At 42.4% G+C, this 18,638-nt stretch overlaps 1 protein-coding gene across 1 annotated transcript; it reads right to left on the bottom strand.

The window, feature by feature from the left end:
- Positions 1–5,294: 5,294 nt before the first annotated feature.
- Positions 5,295–12,303, bottom strand: LOC142103540 (vomeronasal type-2 receptor 26-like). Its single transcript, XM_075187599.1, has 3 exons — positions 12,154–12,303; positions 11,482–11,554; positions 5,295–6,196 (listed from the first exon to the last, which is right to left on the bottom strand). The coding sequence occupies exons 1-3, from the start codon at positions 12,301–12,303 to the stop codon at positions 5,295–5,297; spliced, it is 1,125 nt and encodes a 374-aa protein (XP_075043700.1).
- Positions 12,304–18,638: the final 6,335 nt, after the last annotated feature.

Here is an 18,638-nt window from a genome sequence, read left to right as displayed (position 1 = left end):
CCCTAGTAGGTCTTCTGGAATCCAATGTTAGCAGGCTATAAAGTTTTTTTTCAAGTCAATGCAATTAAAAGCACAGAACAGGGTCCTCGGGTTTAAGTTCTTCCCAACGTACACCAACAGGAGGTCCGACTGCTACCTGAAACATCCTAAAACATGTCCAGAATCAAACTGGACCACCTCACATTAGTTTATCAACTGTATCAATTTGCGTTGGTTTCATACCATTCGGTACAGGGGTGTCCGAATGCATAACCAGACAGATAAACAAACCAAATCCAGCCAGTGGAAGGCCCAGACAGGCTCCCTGGGTCAAAGTTCTTCCCAACGTACAACAACGGGAGGTCTGATCAGGACCCTTTGCCCCCTAAAACCTGGTCAGGATCCAACCGGTCCACTTTACATTGGCTTCATCCCAATCAGTGCAGATCGGAATGCATTTACGTATGCATAACCAGACAGACAAACAAACCAAATCCATCCAGTGGGAGGCCCAGAACAGGCTTCACACACATCTGGCCAGCATACACTAATGGGAGGTCTGACTGGGAACTGAACCCCCGTGTATGTCTTCTGGGAAGTCTCAGAACAGGCTCCCCAGGTCAAAGTGCTGCCTACTGTACACCAACAGGATGTCTGACATAAAATATAACTGGCTTAAAACCTGGCCAAGGTCCAACTGAACAACCTCACATTGGTTTCATCCCAATCGGTTCAGGGGTGTCGAAGATATTCGCCATAAAACAAACAAAGAAGCAAACTTCTTCATATATATATATATATATATATATATATATATATATATATATATATATATATATAAATGTTTTCCAAATCCATTCAGTGGAAGGCAAAGAACAGGTTCCCTGGGTGGAAGCTCTGGCCGGGGTACACCAATGGAAGTCTGACCAGAACCTCAAGCCCCTAGTATGTCTTCTATGATCCAATGTTACCAGTCTGTGAAGCTATCGTCCAAATGCTTCCAATGGAAGGAACAGAACAGGCTCCCCGGGTCAAAGCTCTGCCCAGCGTACACCAACGGCAGTGTCCAATCTGGACCCGAAAACACATAAAACCTGGCTAGGATCTAGCTGGACCAATTTGCATTGACTTCATCCCAATCACTGCAGGGGTATCCAAATGCATAACTGGACACACATAGAAACCAAAATCATACAGTGGAAGGCCCAGAACAGGCACTCAACATTAATATTCTGGCTGGCGTAAACTAAAGGGAGGTCCTACCAAGACCCAACCCCCCTAAAACCTGATAAGGATCCAATTGGACCACCTCACATTAGTTTCATGCCAATCGTTGCAGGAGTGTTTGAATATATAACCAGACAGAGAAGCAAACCAAATCTATCCAGTGGAAGGCCTACAACAGGCTCCCCAGTTATGGCCCATGTACACCAATGGGATGTTCAACCAGGACCTTAACACCCTAGCATGTTTTCTAGGATACAATGTTACCCGTCTGAGGAACTTTTGTCCAAATTCATCCTGTGAAAGGCTCAGAACAGGCTCCCCAGGTCAAAGTTCTGCAAAGCGTATACTAACGGGAGGTAGGACTGGGACAGTAAACCCATTAAATCATGGCCATGAACCAACTGGACCACCTCACAGTGGTTTCATCCCAATCGGTGCCGGGGAGTCCGAATGCATATCTGGACAGACAAACAATCCAAATCCATCCAGCAAAAGGCCAAGAACAGGCTTCCCGGGTCAAAGCTCTGGCCAGTGTACACCAATTGGAGGTCTGACTGTGACCTTAACCCCTTAGTATATCTTCTGGGATACAATGTTACCAATCTGTGAAGTTTTCATCCAAATCCATTCAGTAGAAGGCTGTCACGGATCAGAGTAGAAATATAGCTGAGGAGTCATGGATAGGTGAAAAACAAACAATGTTTATTGCTGGGGAACAGTTGATTACATAATATCTTGCAGAGTTTACCAGATATACAGCTGATGCAGGTAAATAGGAGGTGAGGAAATATTCCAGGCAGCATCCACAGGGAAATGCACAGATAAGTCCCAGGTACAAATAAGGAACAGGTCAGCAGATTGTATGCTGAGATAGATCCCAAAGCAGCATAATCACAGGAGCAAGGCAGGAGAAAGAATCACAAGGTGAAAACACAGGATATGACATCTGGATGACAACAATAACCAGCCATGTGTGCTGGGAGTGACAGGGTATATAAAGGGAAAACCACACCCAGGTGCATGGGATAATTGGTGAACATGAAGGTTAACCCCTAATGCACACAATAAGGCACAATAGCAGCACCTCTGGTGAATGGAGGTACTGCCAATACAAATATAATAATAATAAGGACAAAAAGGCAGGAGCTGCCATGCAAAGCAGCATGTAATGCATAAGCTGTAGGCAGATCGTGACAAAGGCTCAGAACAGGCTTCCCCAGTCAAAGTTCTGCACAGCGTACACCAATGGGAGGTTCGATCGAGTCCCTATCCATTTTAAAACAAGCCCAGGATCCAACTGGACCACCTCATGTTGGCTTCATCCCAATCGGAGCAGGGGTGTCCAAATGAAAACAAACTAAATCCATCCAGTGGAGGGCCTAGAACAGGCTCCCCAGGTCAAAGTTCAGGCCGTGTTACACCAATGGGAGGTCCAAATGAAACCTACACCCCTAGTATGTCTTCTTGGATTCAATGTTAAAAGTTTTTTTAAAAAATTTTCATCCAAATCCATCCAGTGGAAAGCTCATAACAGGCTTCGCACGTCAAAGTTCTTTCCACTGTACACCAAGGGGAGGTCTGACCAGGTCCCTAAACCACTCAACATCTGGCCGGGATCCAACTGGACCACCTTGCATTGATTTCATTCAAATAAGTGCATGAATTGTCGAAGATATTCGCCTTAAACAAATAAACAAAGAAACAAACAAGCTTCTTCTTTTATAGCTATTGTGGCACCACTTGTGGCAAGAGCCCGCTGCTGCTCCAAAGTGTCATCGTTAAGTTGGTCCCATGCACAGTCCTGTAGAGGAAACAAAATTGGTATTGCGGACCAGTCCGTATCCTCACTGACAGGCGGGGTGGACTCAACCGTGAAATCACCAACCAATGCTAGTTTGGACTGTCCATATTTCCCTGCAGGTAGATGCTTTTGTGGAACTCCTTCTGTGACTTCCAGGAGGACATTCTGGTTTGGCAGTTACCAAAGATTGAGGTCCAGATGTTGTGGAATCTTAGGCGGCTCCTTTAAGACCAGGCTTCTGTCCGTTGCATCAGTTGCCACCATAACCGGCCAAACCCGCTCACAGAGGACATTATTAACCAGTGGGAAGTCTTGCCCCAAAATGAGTGGATATGGAAGTTTAGGTGCTATGGCAGCTACCACCATAACTGTTTGGTTTTTGAGTGTGATAGGAAGAAGTTTTCTCTTATACTCCTCAGTCATCTCAGTCATCTCATGTGCACAAAGGACCTTCACCTTGGGCAACCGAGTAGTTATGTTTTTGGGTAAGGCAGAGCTCGAACCTAACAAAAGTTCACTCCCAGAGTCAACCAAGGCCAGCAAGGTTTTGGTTGATTAGCACTATCACCCAGGACAAACAAGGACTCACTGATGTGGGACTCATGGTAAAACACTTTGGGAAAGCAGGCCAATATGTGCCACAGAACAGTTAGTGGGTTCTGGTAGTTTAGGACACTCTGCCTTAAATGGGCCTGGCTCACCACATTTAAAGCACTTCAGATTAGACACCTTTGTAACTGGCCCTCTGTCCGTAGCAGTTTTGCCATTGGGCCCTGCAGCAAGGATTGTCAAACCTGGATTTTGAAGTGGCATCGGCTTTGGCACGAATGCAGGTCTTTAGTCATTTGCTGTAGCGCACCTCTCTACCACTGTGGCAAACTCTTCATAAGTTTGTGGGTCTAATTGCAGCACCCACCTTTGCAGACCACGGTTTAGCCCCCGGACGCAGTGATCTATCACCAGAACTTCAATAATCCGAGAAGATAAATTCTCCTCAGGCTGCAGCTATTTGTGCTCTGAACGGTTTATCTTTATCATAGCGCCATTCATAATAGCAATCTTTCTCCAATTTAGGTGCATTACTGCACAGATGTTTTACTCTACTAGCATGCTTTTTCTGCATATTGCCAACAAAATGCCTCCCTTTATTACTATATATATATATATATATATATATATATATATATATATATATATATATATATTCAGAGAGAGAGAGAGAGAAAGAATTCATATGATAGATTGATCCATTGAGAATCAAAACTTGTTCATAAAGAATAACTAGTAAGGGGACATATCATTTGAAAGAGGGGACTTTTCTCTTTCAAATGAAGGGATCCCTGCATTTATTAATACTTAATGATTTCTGCTGTAAATCCCACATGATTACCAGAGAATATGCCAGGAGTGAAGATGTCATCAAGCCTCACTCTTCCCTGGCTCCCACCAGCAGTTACTAACTTTAAGGGCCTTTCATGTGTTTCACCCATTGGAACTCCTGCCAAGGAGGTGTAGGACTCATTCTGAGCACATTTGAGGTTTATTCTGAGAAAGAGTCCAACTTTTCCTAAACAGTGAAGGATTCAAACAAGGAAATTAATTGATTCTTTGAATTCTGCCAAACAGGATATTTTAATGTGTTTCTATCAATATATAATTTAGCAATCTTGATATAGCGCTGTATTCTGGTTAGGTTTTTGTGGTTTTTCTGGAGGGAGGGAGAGGACAATAGTGGCAGCTGCTTCTTTTATCTGTAACTTGTGCAGTTCTCTTCTCCATGGAGTGAGACCTTCATTAGATTATAGGAGCAATTATTTCAGCATATGATTCTTAGGGGTATATTTACTAAGCTGCGGATTTGATAAAGTGGAGATGTTGCCTATAGCAACCAATCAGATTGTAGTTATCTTTTATTTAATACATTCTACAAAATGACAGACTGAATCTGATTGGTTGCTATAGGCAACATCTCCACTTTTTCAAACCCGCAGTTTAGTAAATATACCCCTTAGTGTTTTTCCTTTTTGGTAGACTCACTGTAAAATACTTCATCTGTGGAACATTTGTTGTGAGATCACAGGAAATATTCATCAGGTATAACCCTTATTGAATACTTAGGACACATTATTACATTTTAAACTTCATTTAAAATTTTATTTTAATAGCATGCATATAGAAAACACTAATGTTAATTGTTTCTTTAAATTATATATTGCCTAAAACAATAATTGATTTGCACCACAACACAATAGAACAATACATTACTTTCCATTGCAAAGAAACAATTTTATGAATAATGTTTCTCTAACAAATGTCTTTTACTGTTCATTTCAGGTCTCAGTAGAATATTGTAGCATTTAGGAAAGAATATACAGCATAATATTCCAATACCAGAAGCCAAAATGGCAAAAATCTCTACAGTGACCATGTGCTTCCCCTTACTGCTCAGATAGGCAGGTATGGCACAGATCCAAACACTGCAGAACACCAACATGCTGAACGTGATGTATTTGGCTTCATTAAAGATGTCAGGTAATGTTCTTACCATAAAAGCTAGACCAAAACTCACAGCTGCCAGAAACCCCATGTAACCTAACATGAAATAAAAGGCAAGGACAGAACCCTCATTACACTGAATGATGATCATCCCAGGGTAAGAGTCAAACTCTTGAAAAGGAGGAGAAACTGACAACCAAATAGCACTGATGAGAACTTGAACAGATGAACAGATCAACACAACAGAATTTGGCAGTTTAATACCCAGCCATTTTCTCCAATAGCTTCCAGGTCTGGTGGCTTTGAAAGCGATGTAAACCATGATTGTCTTGGCCAGGACTGAAGATAAAGCAACAGTGAAAATTATTCCAAATGAAATTTGCCGTAACATGCAGGTGATATCCACTGGACGACCGATGAACAGATAGACACAGAGTAAACTCAGCTGGAGGGAGATGAGAAGAATGAAACTAAGGTTTCTATTATTGGCTTTTACTATGGGAGTGTCCCGAAATGAAACAAATATTCTGATTATATAGATAGTCAAGATAAAAAATAGCACAGATATTGCAGAAAAAACTATAGCAATTGTGTCCGTCTTGTATGATAGAAATTCTGTTATCCTGGGGACACATGCGGCTTTCTTCTCATTGGGCCATTCATCATCAGGACATTTCTTGCAGCTTTCACTATCTAAAAAATGAATAAAGCAAAAATGTGTTCTGTTAAAACATAATACTTCCACGTTGTCTCATTTATTTCTATTATCAATTTGCAAGTGCCTCCCACCCCTGAAGTGGAAGGAAAAAGCTAAATACAGCCAGCACATGCACATAGGAACACAGCTCCACAGACACTAAAAGAGGGATCCTAAATGTAAGTTTCTTATTGCATCTAAATTTGCTTCTCTGGAAAACTACAAACACCAAGACATCTTTATTCTGGGGCAGCACGGTGCCATAGTGGTTAGCACTGGGGTCATTAGTTCAATTCCCAACCATGACCTTATCTGTAAGGAGTTTGTATGTTCTCCTTGTGTTTGCGTGGGTTTCCTCCAGGTGCTCCGGTTTCCTCCCACACTCCAAAAACATACTGGTAGGTTAATTGGCTGCTAACAAATTGACCCTAGTGTGTTTGTTTGTCTGTCTGTCTGTCTCTGTGTGTGTATGTGTATGTGTGTGTGTTAAGAAATTTAGACTGTAAGCCCCAATGTGGCAGGGACTGATGTGAGTGAGTTCTCTGTACAGCGCTGCAGAATCAGTGGCGCTACTCAAATAAATGGTGATAATGATGATGATGATTCTGTATTTCTCCTAATGCTAAGGGTTCTATACTGCCATAATAACGCTACCATGGAAACCTCAAACAAAAAGAACTATTAAACTTTTAGTCTTAGTTAAAACTGAATATATATGTACACTGTGACCTTATTGATGAATGCATGTGTACAAAACTCAAGCCACTACAGCACTACAGCAATGAGTGACATAATAGGGCACAACAATTAGCAATTACATGATGAGCAAACAGAAATAAGTTTCATAGTACATAGAGACTGAGCAGTTATCATACTAGTATAAAGCAACCATGGGTGCAACAATCAGGGCAAGAGATGATGAATAAGACAAGGCAGGAAGTGATTAACATAGGTGCAACAATAGCTATGATAGGGAAGAGAGGAAAACACAAGTAAGAGGGCCCTGATCATGATCGCTTACAATCTAGATAGAAGGGGCAGACACAAAATGGGTGATAAAGAGTGGGTGAGTAAGTGTGAGAGGGCAGCAGGGGATAAGTTAAGATGAGACGTGGCAGGCTTTGATGAAAAGATGAGTTTTAAAGGTGTGCTTAAAGTCTTGGATACTAGTGGATAGTGTGATTGGTGTGGGAGTGAGTTGCACATTTTAGAGACTAACACAAGAAAGAGGTTACATTGATCAAGGTGAGAGATTACAAAAGAGTGAAAAAGAGTTTTGATGGAATCTATGGTGACAAAGGTTTGATTCTTGGATATATTCCAGGGGTGGAGGTGTTAGGATTTAGAGAGGGACTATATGTGAGATTTGAAGGAGAGGATTACATCTAGGTAGGGAAGAAAAGAGGTTAGTGTTATCAACGGTAAGAGGGGGGGTAAGGAAGCCTTGGAGGGGGGTAGAGTGAGGACAAATGTTACAGTCTTGGACATATGAGGTTATGAAAGCTCTGGGACGTCCCAGATGAGATGGCCGAGAGCCAGCAGGAAACTTAATACATAAGGAAATTGGGAGGTTAGGGGATGAAAGATAGATTTGGCTGTCATCATCATGTAAGTGGTAGTGGATGTCAAATGAGCTGATAAGTTTGTCAAGGGAGGAGATGTAGAGGGAGAAGAGCTGAGAGCCAATAATAGAACTTTGGTGGATTTCAACAGTTAAAGAAAGAGTGGGGTAGGTGGAGTCATGTGTAGAGATTGATAGGGAACAGTTGGTGAGGTAAGAAGAAAATCAGGAGAGGACTGCATTACAGGGAAATATCGATTGGAGTGTTTGCAAAAGGATGGAGTAGTAAACAGTATCAAAGGCAACAGAGAGGTCAAGAAGTATAAGAGTTCTCCCTTACACTTAGCAAGGAGAAGGTAGTGATGGAATTTTTGGTAGAGTGGAGGGAGCGAAATTTTGATTGGAGTGGGTCAAGAAGGGAATGAGATGATGAGATGAGAGAAAGGAGGTGAGATGGTTGTACATATCCAATTCAAGAAGTTTGGATGCAAAATGGAGGAGGAATATAGGGTGGTCATTTTCGAAGGAGAAAGGCTCAAGTGATGTATTTTGAGAACGTTGAGGAAAGAGCATGTTTAAAGGAGGAGGGGAAGGCACCAGAAGGGAGAAATAGGTTGAGGAGGTGGGCAAGGTTAGAGCAGGCATCAAGAGAGAGAGAGGAGTGGAGGTGAGAGTTGATGTGGTCAAGTGGGCAAGTGGAGGAGGGAATGGGTGATAGAAGGGTGTTGACTTAATCAGATATCAGAGTGAAGGAAAAGAAGGTGGGCTGCTTTGCCAGCAGGGTGACAGTCTAGAGCAGGGGTAGAGATAATCCAAAGAGGAGGATGGGAGGGGGGACAAGGTGGGTAGATAAGGGGTAAGTGGAGTGACGTATGTACTCAATTTTGGAGCTGTAGTGTGTAGAAAAGTTAATGACAGAGAGTGAGGAGGAGAGTGAGTGAGGGGAAAGCAGGGAGTTGAAGGTGGCAAAGAAGCGTTGGTGGTTGGAGGGAAATTTGAGGTTTGAAGGCCTGTGACTGTTTAGTGAATGATAGGGCAGTAATGTAATAGGAGAGAATGAACTTGAAGTGAAGGAAGAAGCATAAATGTGTGATTTTCTCCAGAGCTGTTAAACGACATAGGAGTATTTATAAAGAGAGTGGGTAAGTTTGGAGTGCCAATATTGAGGAGGGTACTGACATAGGTATTGACAGTCTGGCCGACAGAGTGAAGTTCAGTGGTAAGAGGATGGTGAGTGGGGGAGGGGATAAGACAAAAAAGGAGGTAATCTTGGTAGAATCAATGATGTCCAGGTTACACCTGGTGAGAGTAACTTTAGGGGATGGGGAAGATGAGAAGGGCGGGGACATTTTAAAAGATTGGAGATGGTGGTCAAAGATAGGGAACGGTGAATTGTTAAATCAGAGACTGTACAGAGGTGAAAAAGTCCAGATCAACAGCCTTTGATCAAGTTTCAAATTAACTTCAGTGACTCTTCATACTACATGTCGACTCCAATGTCAGCTTTTCTAAAGTAACACAAAATCTTCAAAAACTTTCCCATAAAGCAGAACATCACTGGTGTAAATGTTGTACCTCTAATGATTTCTTCACATATACTTCTGTATATCACTCCTATCAAAATGCTCTGGACACTGCAAAACAAACATATTTCTAATTTCTCATCTATTGTCAGGTGATCCCCGGCACTCTTAACTGGTACCGCCGGCAACTCCTTCAATCCCGGCCGCCACCATCTTCATTGACCCAATCTATTTATTCCCTCTGCTCCCTTCCTATTGGATGATGTATTTTGGCTCCAAATTTAAAAGGCACCTCCTTCAGATGTTTGGTACCTGTTGTTTTAGTTACCTCTGAGGTGCTAGACGTGGCTCCATTTTCTCCTGCTGTGTTTTCTCCCTTCTGGTGGACTACATTCCATTTCTACCTGTTGGCCACAGAGCTGACATTCTACAGAGTTCATCGCCATTCCAGTGGTAACCTGCTGATTGCAGAGCTGACTTTCCACAGTGGACTTGCCGCCTTTCCAGTGGTAACCTACTGTTCGCAAAGCTGACACTATAGAGAGCATTTTGCCACCATTCAAGTGGTAACCTGCATTCCGCGGAGTTCATACTTCACAGTGTACTTGCCGCCATTCTATTGGTAACCTGTTGTCCGCAGAAATGACGCTCTATAGACTATTTCATTGCCATTCATCCATTGGTAAACTGCTACCTTTATTTCTAATCTCATAGTGTTGTCCGCCATTGCAAACCATCCTTGCACATTCTCCTAAAGATTGCGCCTGATATTCTTAGTAGGGGCTGTGACCTGCAGGACAGACACAGCAAAGACCAAACCGCCTTGCTGCGGGCCCTGGTGAAAACCGCCTCCCTGTTAGACTCTGTGTTTTACTTAAATAGTGCTAATCTAGGCAAATCAAAGAATCCATTACCCAACCGTGACAGCAAGAACAGGCCATGTCGGATCCGACTGGGGAATCATCAGCCAAAGACATGCTTCAGCATTTGCTTAACTGAGTGGAACAACAAGACATTCCAACATCAACTCCTACAGTGTTTTCAGACGCTTGCGGCTTGCATTGACACTTTGCAAGCGTTTCTAGCTCCACCGGCTGAGAATCCTCCTGCGCTAGTGGCAGCATCAGCTTCTACCTCTACCCTACATATTCCAGCTCCTTCCAAGTTTGATGAGGATCCCAAATCTTGTCGTGGTTTCCTGAGCCAATGCTCCATACAGTTCGAGTTGCAACCACAAAAATTTCCAACTCAGAAATTCAAGCTGGCGTATTTAATTTCTTTGTTGTCGGGTTAAGCTTTAGCTTGGGCTTCCCCCCTCTGGGAGCAAGATGATCCACTCCTGGTAGACCGTGTTGCCTTCATTGCTGCATTTTGTAAAATGTTTAACGACCCCGGACAAGTAAATACTGCAGCATCCAGTATTCTTCGTTTCCGCCAAGGAACCTGTTTTGTGGTTCAATACGTTATTCCATTCAAATCTTATAATCTGAATTTCACTGGAATACTGATGCTTTGGTGGCTACCTTCTGGAAAGGCCTCTGAGACAAAATTAAAGACGCCCCTTGACTTGCAGGAGCTTCCAACCACCTTAGATGCTATGATTTTGTTATGTAATCATGTGCACCTTCATCCAGTGTTGGAGGATGAGCCCATGCAAATAGGACGTTCTCGTCTGACTCCGGAAGAACGTGACAGGAGACTCAAGAATAAATTGTGCTTGTACTGCGCGGATCCTGGTCATCTGCTGAATGTCTGTCCCAAAGATTAGGAAATGTCAGGCCCTAACCTGCTCCCGAGAGGTCAGATGAGGGCTCTCTAAAACCTCTACCTCTCTTGAAATTCCTAAAATCTGCTCCTTTTCTGGCATTCTCCATGGCCTTAGGGTTTCATTTATATCTCTGCTCTCTTAGATTCAGGAGCAGTTGGAAATTTTATTTCACTTACTTTACTTCACCCCTGGAGGTTCCTGTTTCTATTACGACCATCGATTGGTTGCCCGAGCAATATCATTCATTCTTGGACGTATTTGATAAAACCCGTTCAAAGCATTTGCCCCCTAATCGATCATGGGACTGTCCCATTGAACTTCAGCCATGGAAGACTCCTTCCAGAGGCCTGGTATTCCCCCTGTGTTTACCTGGGTCTCGGTCCATGTCTGAATACATTAAAAAAAATTTTTAACAGGGCTTCACCAGACCTTCTTCCTTGCCCGCCAGAGCGGGGTTCTTCTTCGTGAAGAAGAAATATGGCTCCTTGAGGCCGTGTATTGACTACCGGGGGTCTCAATGCCATAACCATCAAAAACCACTACCCCATTCCTCTCACTAAGGAGCTCTTTGACCGTATCAAAGGAGCCAATGTCTTCACCAAATTAGATCTTCGTGGAGATTATAAACTCATTAGGATAAAAGCAGGAGATGAATGGAAGACGGCGTTTAATACATACAATGGTCATTACTAATACCTTGTAATGCGTTCAGTCTGTGCAATGCACCGGCAGTTTTTCAAAGTTTTGTCAATGAAATATTCAGAGTCCTTCTCTATGTATGTGTGGCCGTGTACCTTGATGACATTTTGATCTTCACCAAAGATATTTCCTTTCACCGCCTCCATGTGGCAGAAGTTCATTCCAGGTTACTCCTAAACCAACTCTTTTGTAAACTTGATAAGTGTTCTTTCGAATTTCATCAAATGCCTTTCAGGGTTACATTGTGTCTGGATCTTTATTATGAATGGATCCTGATAACATTAGAGCATTCTGGAGTGGCCGCTTCCATTAGTCCTCAAGCCTATTCCTTGCGTTCGCCAATTATCAAAGGCATTTCATCAAAGATTATTCCACCATTGTGGCTCCTATCATGGCTCTTACTTGGAAAGGTTCTAATCCCGAATCTTGGTCTACAGTCGCCTTGGAGGCCTTTGAGTTCTTTAAGAACGCCTTTGTGTCTGCACCTGTCCTCAGACAACCTGACACCTCCTTACCGTTCTTCCTGGAGATTGATGTCTTTAATGTGGGCATAGGAGCAGTCTTTTCGCAGAAGTCACCTTGAGGGCAGTTTCATCCTTGTGTTTTTTTCTGTAGGAAATTTCTTCCTGCGCAGAAGAACTATGCCATTGGAAACAAGGAATTACTTGCCATCAAGGCAGCTCTTATCGAATGGCGTTATTTCTGGACCCAAAAAACACCCAGTTATCATTTTTACTGACCATAAGAACCTTCTATATCTCCAATCAGCACAATGTCTGAATCTCAGACAAGCACAGTGGTCACTCTTCTTTTCCCGTTTTTACCTTTGCATAACCTTCAAACCAGGGGAGAATAACAAGAGGGCTGATCTTGTGCATTTTCTTTGGACATTTTTTCGGAGGAAACTCCTTTTTGTCCCATCCTGGACCCCAAATGTCTCATATCCTCCACAGTGCTCACATCTCCAACCCCTCCACCTGGGAAGACTTTTGTTTTCCTCTGGTCTCCGTAAAAAGCTCCTGTGTCATTTCCATTCTACTCATTTTTCCGGTCACATGGGGGTCTATAAAACCATCAAATTGTTGTCTAGAGGCTACTGTTGGCCAAGCCTACACTTCAATGTTAAGAATTTTGTTTCTCCTGTGGTATTTGCACCCAACACAAGTCTGCCCACCAGGCTCCCTCCTGCCAGTTACTTCTGTTACTCATTCCACAGGAACCTTGGACCCATATCAGTATGGACTTACTACAGACCTTCCACCCAACAAGAAATGTACCACTATATGGGTTGTAGTGGATCAGTTTTCTAAAATGGCTCATTTCATCCCACTGTCTGGTCTTCCCTACTCTCCGGTTTTGGCATCTCATTTTGTTAAGGAGATATTTTGTCTGCATGGCTATCCCGCCCATACAGTCTCAGACCAGGGCATCCAGTTCGTGTCTAAGTTCTGTCGATCTCTCTGCAAACTGTTGGAAATTAAATTGAATTTTTCCTCTTCATACCACCCCCAATCCAACAGGCAGACCGAACGGGCGAACCAGGATTTAGAGACCTCAGGATGTTTTCTTCAGCCAACCAATACAACTGGGTTGTCTTGGTTGACCTCCTACCTTGGGTTGACCTTCTACCCTGGGCCGAATTCACCCAATATAATGCTTTTCATGAATCTATCACTACTTCAGCCTTTTTTGTGGTCTATGTACATCATTCTTCTCTTCCCAAATTTTCATCCCTCCCTCCCATGTTCCTGCTGCTGATATATTACTCTGGTATTTTCTCTCCATCTGGACTCAAGTAAGGTCCTGTCTTAAGAAATCCTCCATTCGCTACAAACTGTTTGCAAATAAGAAACGACAGGTATTTCCTGTCTTTAAAGTCGCAGATAGGGTGTGGCTATCCACCCAAAATATATGTCTCAAGGTTCCATGTATGAAACTGGCTCCGCGGTTAGTTGGTCCTTGTAGTATTTCCCGGGTCATCAATCCTGTCTGTTTTAAATTGCAGTTACCAGCCTCTCTTCCTTTTTCTAAATCCTTCCATGTTTCTCTGCTGAAACCTTCGATTATAAATCTTTTTTCATCTGTATCATCCTACACCATTCCAACAATTCATCATAAAGAGGAGTTTGAAATCAATCAAAATCTTGGACTCCAAGTACTATAAGGGTGGCCTAAAATATCTGGTGGACTGGAAGGGTTTTGACCCTGAGGAACGCTCCTGGATGCGTGCCTCCGACATTCACGCAACTTTATTTTTGGAAAAGTTTCATGAGAAGTTTCCCATGAAGGCTAGCAGTAGGCGCGCTGGGCCCAGCTTTAATGGAGGGGGGTACTGTCACACGTCGGGTGATCGGGCTGCACACCTGATCCCCAGCGCTCTTACCTGGTACCGCCAACAGCTGCCTCTGTCCCAGCCACCACCATCTTCATTTCAGGTCTACGCATACCTATTACCACCCATTGAACAATCCGAACAGGACAATAGCCCTCTGACAAACATTGATGTGTGACCGGTTCATATAGCATACTAATCCTTTTTTGTTTTTTTTCGTTTTTTATATTTTAGCTTTGCAATCAGATGGGACTGAAATACAATATGTAGATTTATCCCTATGTATCCAACTCCCATTGTCCGATAGATTATAAGCCTGAGAGCAGGGCTGTCTCATCTCTTTGTCTGTTTTACCCAGTTTGCTGATTACTGTGTTTGTCCCCAGGGCCACCGAGAGGGGGGGGGGTGGGTACTAATTACCCGGGCTCGGGCATGTCAGGGGGCCCTACTCGGGCCCTTGCGCTGCCGATTTTTTATTTATTTTTTTCAAAACGATTTATTTTATTTATTTATTTTTTTGCGGTGGGGGGACTCGGTTGTTGGTAGGGGGAGCAGGGTAGTTAAAAAAAAAACAAAACTAACTCACGTGATCGCGGAGCCGGTGTCCCTCCTCACTGCTGCTCTGTGCTCCATTCAGACTGTCTGAATGCCGGGTGTGACATCATCATGTCATGCCAAGCATTCAGTCAGTCTGGAGCAATGGAGCACAGAGCAGCAGAGAAGACCAAGAAAGAAGACAGGAGAAAAGGTAAGTGAAGGGAGAAAAAACGAGGGGGGCGCACAGGGGGGTTAAAAAAGGGGGGGGGGGACGCAGCATGACAGGGGTTAAAAAATGAGGGGGGCACAGAGGGGTTAAAAAACGGGGAGGCAGCATGACAGAGGGGTTAAAAAATGAGGGGGGGCACAGAGGGGTTAAAAAACGGGGAGGCAGCATGACAGAGGTGTTAAAAAATGAGGGATGGCACAGAGTGGTTAAAAAATGGGGTGCAGCATGACAGAGGAGTTAAAAAATGAGGGGGACACAGAGGAGTTAAAAAACAGGGGGGGTGGCAGCATGACAGAGGGATTAAAAAACGAAAGGGGCACAGAGGGTTTAAAAAATGGGGGGGTGGTGGCAGCATGACAGAGGGGTTAAAAAATGAGGGGGGCACAGAGGGGTTAAAAACGGGGAGGGGGGCAGCATGACAGAGGGGTTAAAAAATAAGGAGGGGTACAGAGGGGTTAAAAAACAGGACAGCATGGCACAGTGGGGTTAAAAAACAGGGGTCAGCATGGCACATTGGGGTTAAAAAGGGGGGAGTCATGGCACAGTGGGATTAAAAAAGGGGGGGTAGCAGCATAGTACAGAGTGATGAAGGGGAGCCAGGTGAAAAGGGCAAAAGCAGCATGGAGGGTGCAGTGTGATCATAAGGCATGGTGATGAAGAAGGGGCACATTATTGTAATATTGGAGCTGGAGGAAGGCCTAATTATTAATCGTGGATGGTATTGATTTAACGCCAGGGTTGTTTGGAATTATCTAAATGTAGCTATTTTTTTCCAAATAGGGCCCCCAGCATTCCAGGATCTAGACAAGCTGCAACTAAAGAAAGATACAGCCACAGGTGGTGAAAGTGAGAAGAACAGGTAGGAGAGAGCAGGACAGTATGTGAAATGTTGTGATTCTAGTAGGGACAATCTCAATTTTTGGTGAGTGTTGTGCCCAATGTAAGATGCAGGCCAAGATTGAACTCTTTGTGTACACACTGCATTTTTTTTCTATACTACACTGTGGTGCTAGATGTCCCGAAAGTCAGGAGTACTTGGACATATGTGACGCTCGGGCGAATTGAGAGCCTAGTGATTTTGATGTGTCAGCCACGCCCCAATGGTGCATTTGCCACGCCCCCAAATGCATGACCAAACCTACCTTAAATTTTGCATACTCAACTATAAGGGGGGCCCCATGAATTTTCTGTACCGGGGCCCTGAATTCCTCTTGGCAGCCCTGTTTGTCCCAATTGAAAATCGCTACAGAATATGTTGGCGTTTTATAAATAAATGATGATGATGATGAGTGGCCAATGTGGGAGGGCGAGAAGGTCTATTGAGAGAAATAAAGGAAATAGGAGAGGGAGATCATTTTGAATGCAGCAGGGTCAGTAATATTCTCTGTAAGGGTATTAAAGTTCCCCAAGATAAGGGAAGGAAAGAGGATTGTAGATAACTGTCACATGAAGGTGGGCTGGGTGGAAGAGGAGGAAGAAATGTACCTTGAAGGAGGAGAAAGAGAGGTCAGTGTGTACAGGAGAAGGACAAGTCACTGAAAGAGAGATCAGGTGGTGTAATCAGAGGATAATCAGGTTTTAATTGTCGCATATCAAAATATTACAAGTTAAGGGCAAAAAAGTTTATTGGTTCCAAATAGGGCAGTGACATAACATGGCAATGGTAAAAATATAGTAACCTGTATAAGAAAGAGAAGAAATGTAACTATGATTAAATAATCATTCCATTTGCATTCTATTTCAAATCACTTTATGATAGGTCATGAAAGCAACCCCATTGGTCTGTCACTAGCAGAGTTGAACAGTTCAATGTAAACAAATCAGGGGGTGATAGGCATAAAAAAGTATGAATGAGAGAATCCTTTTGGATATATACTTTGGGAACACTGACGCCCGTGGAATTAAATGAAGTGCTTAATATAAATAAACGTAAAACATCTCCAATTGGTGTTGATGCAGTAATGTTTAGAATTTGCTATGTGCTTACACTTTTAATATGGTTTTGTACCTGTTTATATTGGGTAAATTAATGTACATATGCCCTGTTATTTCTGGATTTGCCTATTTATATTTTTGTGGAAACTACAAAATATACAAAATATCTATAGCTTGTTCAAATGTAAAAAGATTTTACTGTTAAAAATTGAGTCTAATCAATCTGCTAGTTCTCTTGTGATAGCTGGGGTAAATGGTAGATGAATAGTAGTCTGATTGGCTGTCACAGAAATAAATACTCCATCGTCTCCTACTCTAATTACCTCTGATGAATCCATATTATATGGGGAAATTTGTAAACTGATGCTGCTTGCTATATTTCTACCATGTTATGGTTCCTATAATATTAGAAAAAATACCTGGAAATTATCTTCCATTATTGCTTGTTATGGAGACAGAGTATATCTTACCTAACCACCAGCAAAGACCTGTCAGTTGGACCCTAAATACAGTGGTTATAACATCCATTACAGCTGTGACCAGGTATCTGATCATAATCTCGGGAAGAAGTGAAGATAATAGTGGGAGACCAGGCTGAACTGCTGCTCTTTCTTTGGAGAACTTTCTTATTTGGGTGGTAAGATTCAAGACTGGCTCCATGGTCTCCTATGTGCGGAGTTTGCTCTGCTAGATTGGGACACTGAACTGCATTTATAGGATTCAGATCTTATTCATGCTCTATTATCTATTATAGACAGTAAGTTACAATCCATTCCCTTGATGTTGTTGGTTGCAGGAATATTTTAGTTACATGTTTGTAACAGTTGCAGCTTAGTTTATTTTACATCTATTCTAGTGTGTATCTTTTTATCTATGAGTTAGATTATTTTACATTTACGTCTCTGCTATAGGGGAGCTGCATCAAGATACATGTCCTCATCATCACCACTTGAAACAATTTCAGAAGCACTTTCTGAAAATTGATTATCTTATGCAATTTCATTTAGTCAGGAAATGTCAGCAATACAAACACACATTACTTTGTACTGTATACAACTGATGCGTATTTGACACAAATTGGATTTTTCTTGAAGTATATAATAATTGGTTGAGGAATCATCAGTGACCATTTCCATTCCCAAGTTACCACAGACACGATCACTGCTTGTTATTGTATAATGTACCTGGCAGTGTGGGGGTTTCCTCCTGTTTTGCCTGTAACTTTACTGTTGTTATTTGCTATAATAACCTTTAATGTATGTCTGACACTGTATCACAGTAATATGTTTGCTTATTTGGAAAAATGTAATATAGCAAAAATGTATAAACATTTTTAGAGCACGGGTATAGTTTTGATAGATAACTCTGTACACAGTAAGTATATAAGAGGTATGGAAAATGCATCATACGCATAACATAACATAACATTACACTTGAGTAGATCACACTGTAATATTCTAGTGATATTTCATGAGCTGAACAGAAATCTACACGTAGGTGATTCGCTTCATTCAGTTCAGTGTCATTTAATTGTCAGATTCAGTATGTTTGGTAAATGGATCATGTATTTAACATTGAATATTACAGAATATTACAGAACTGTGAATTGCCAAATTAAATAAATCGATCTTCTTTACTTCTCTCTACAATGGACACAGTGCAACAGGCAGGTAACTTACATTTTCCAATAAAATATAAGATATTTACCAGATGTATTAGATATTTCTCCTTCTGAACACAGAATAGTCATAGCAGCAAATGGGAGATCCTTTCCTTATTGCTCGTCTGCTTCCCGGAAGACAGATTGCAGAACACAAACCTTGTGGAGCCTAGGAAATACAAACATTAAATTGT

Source organism: Mixophyes fleayi, chromosome 1, assembly GCF_038048845.1.
Source record: "Mixophyes fleayi isolate aMixFle1 chromosome 1, aMixFle1.hap1, whole genome shotgun sequence".
Taxonomy (NCBI): domain Eukaryota; kingdom Metazoa; phylum Chordata; class Amphibia; order Anura; family Limnodynastidae; genus Mixophyes; species Mixophyes fleayi.
Note: the sequence above shows the minus strand (reverse complement) of the source record. Positions and strands in the feature narration are given on the sequence as shown.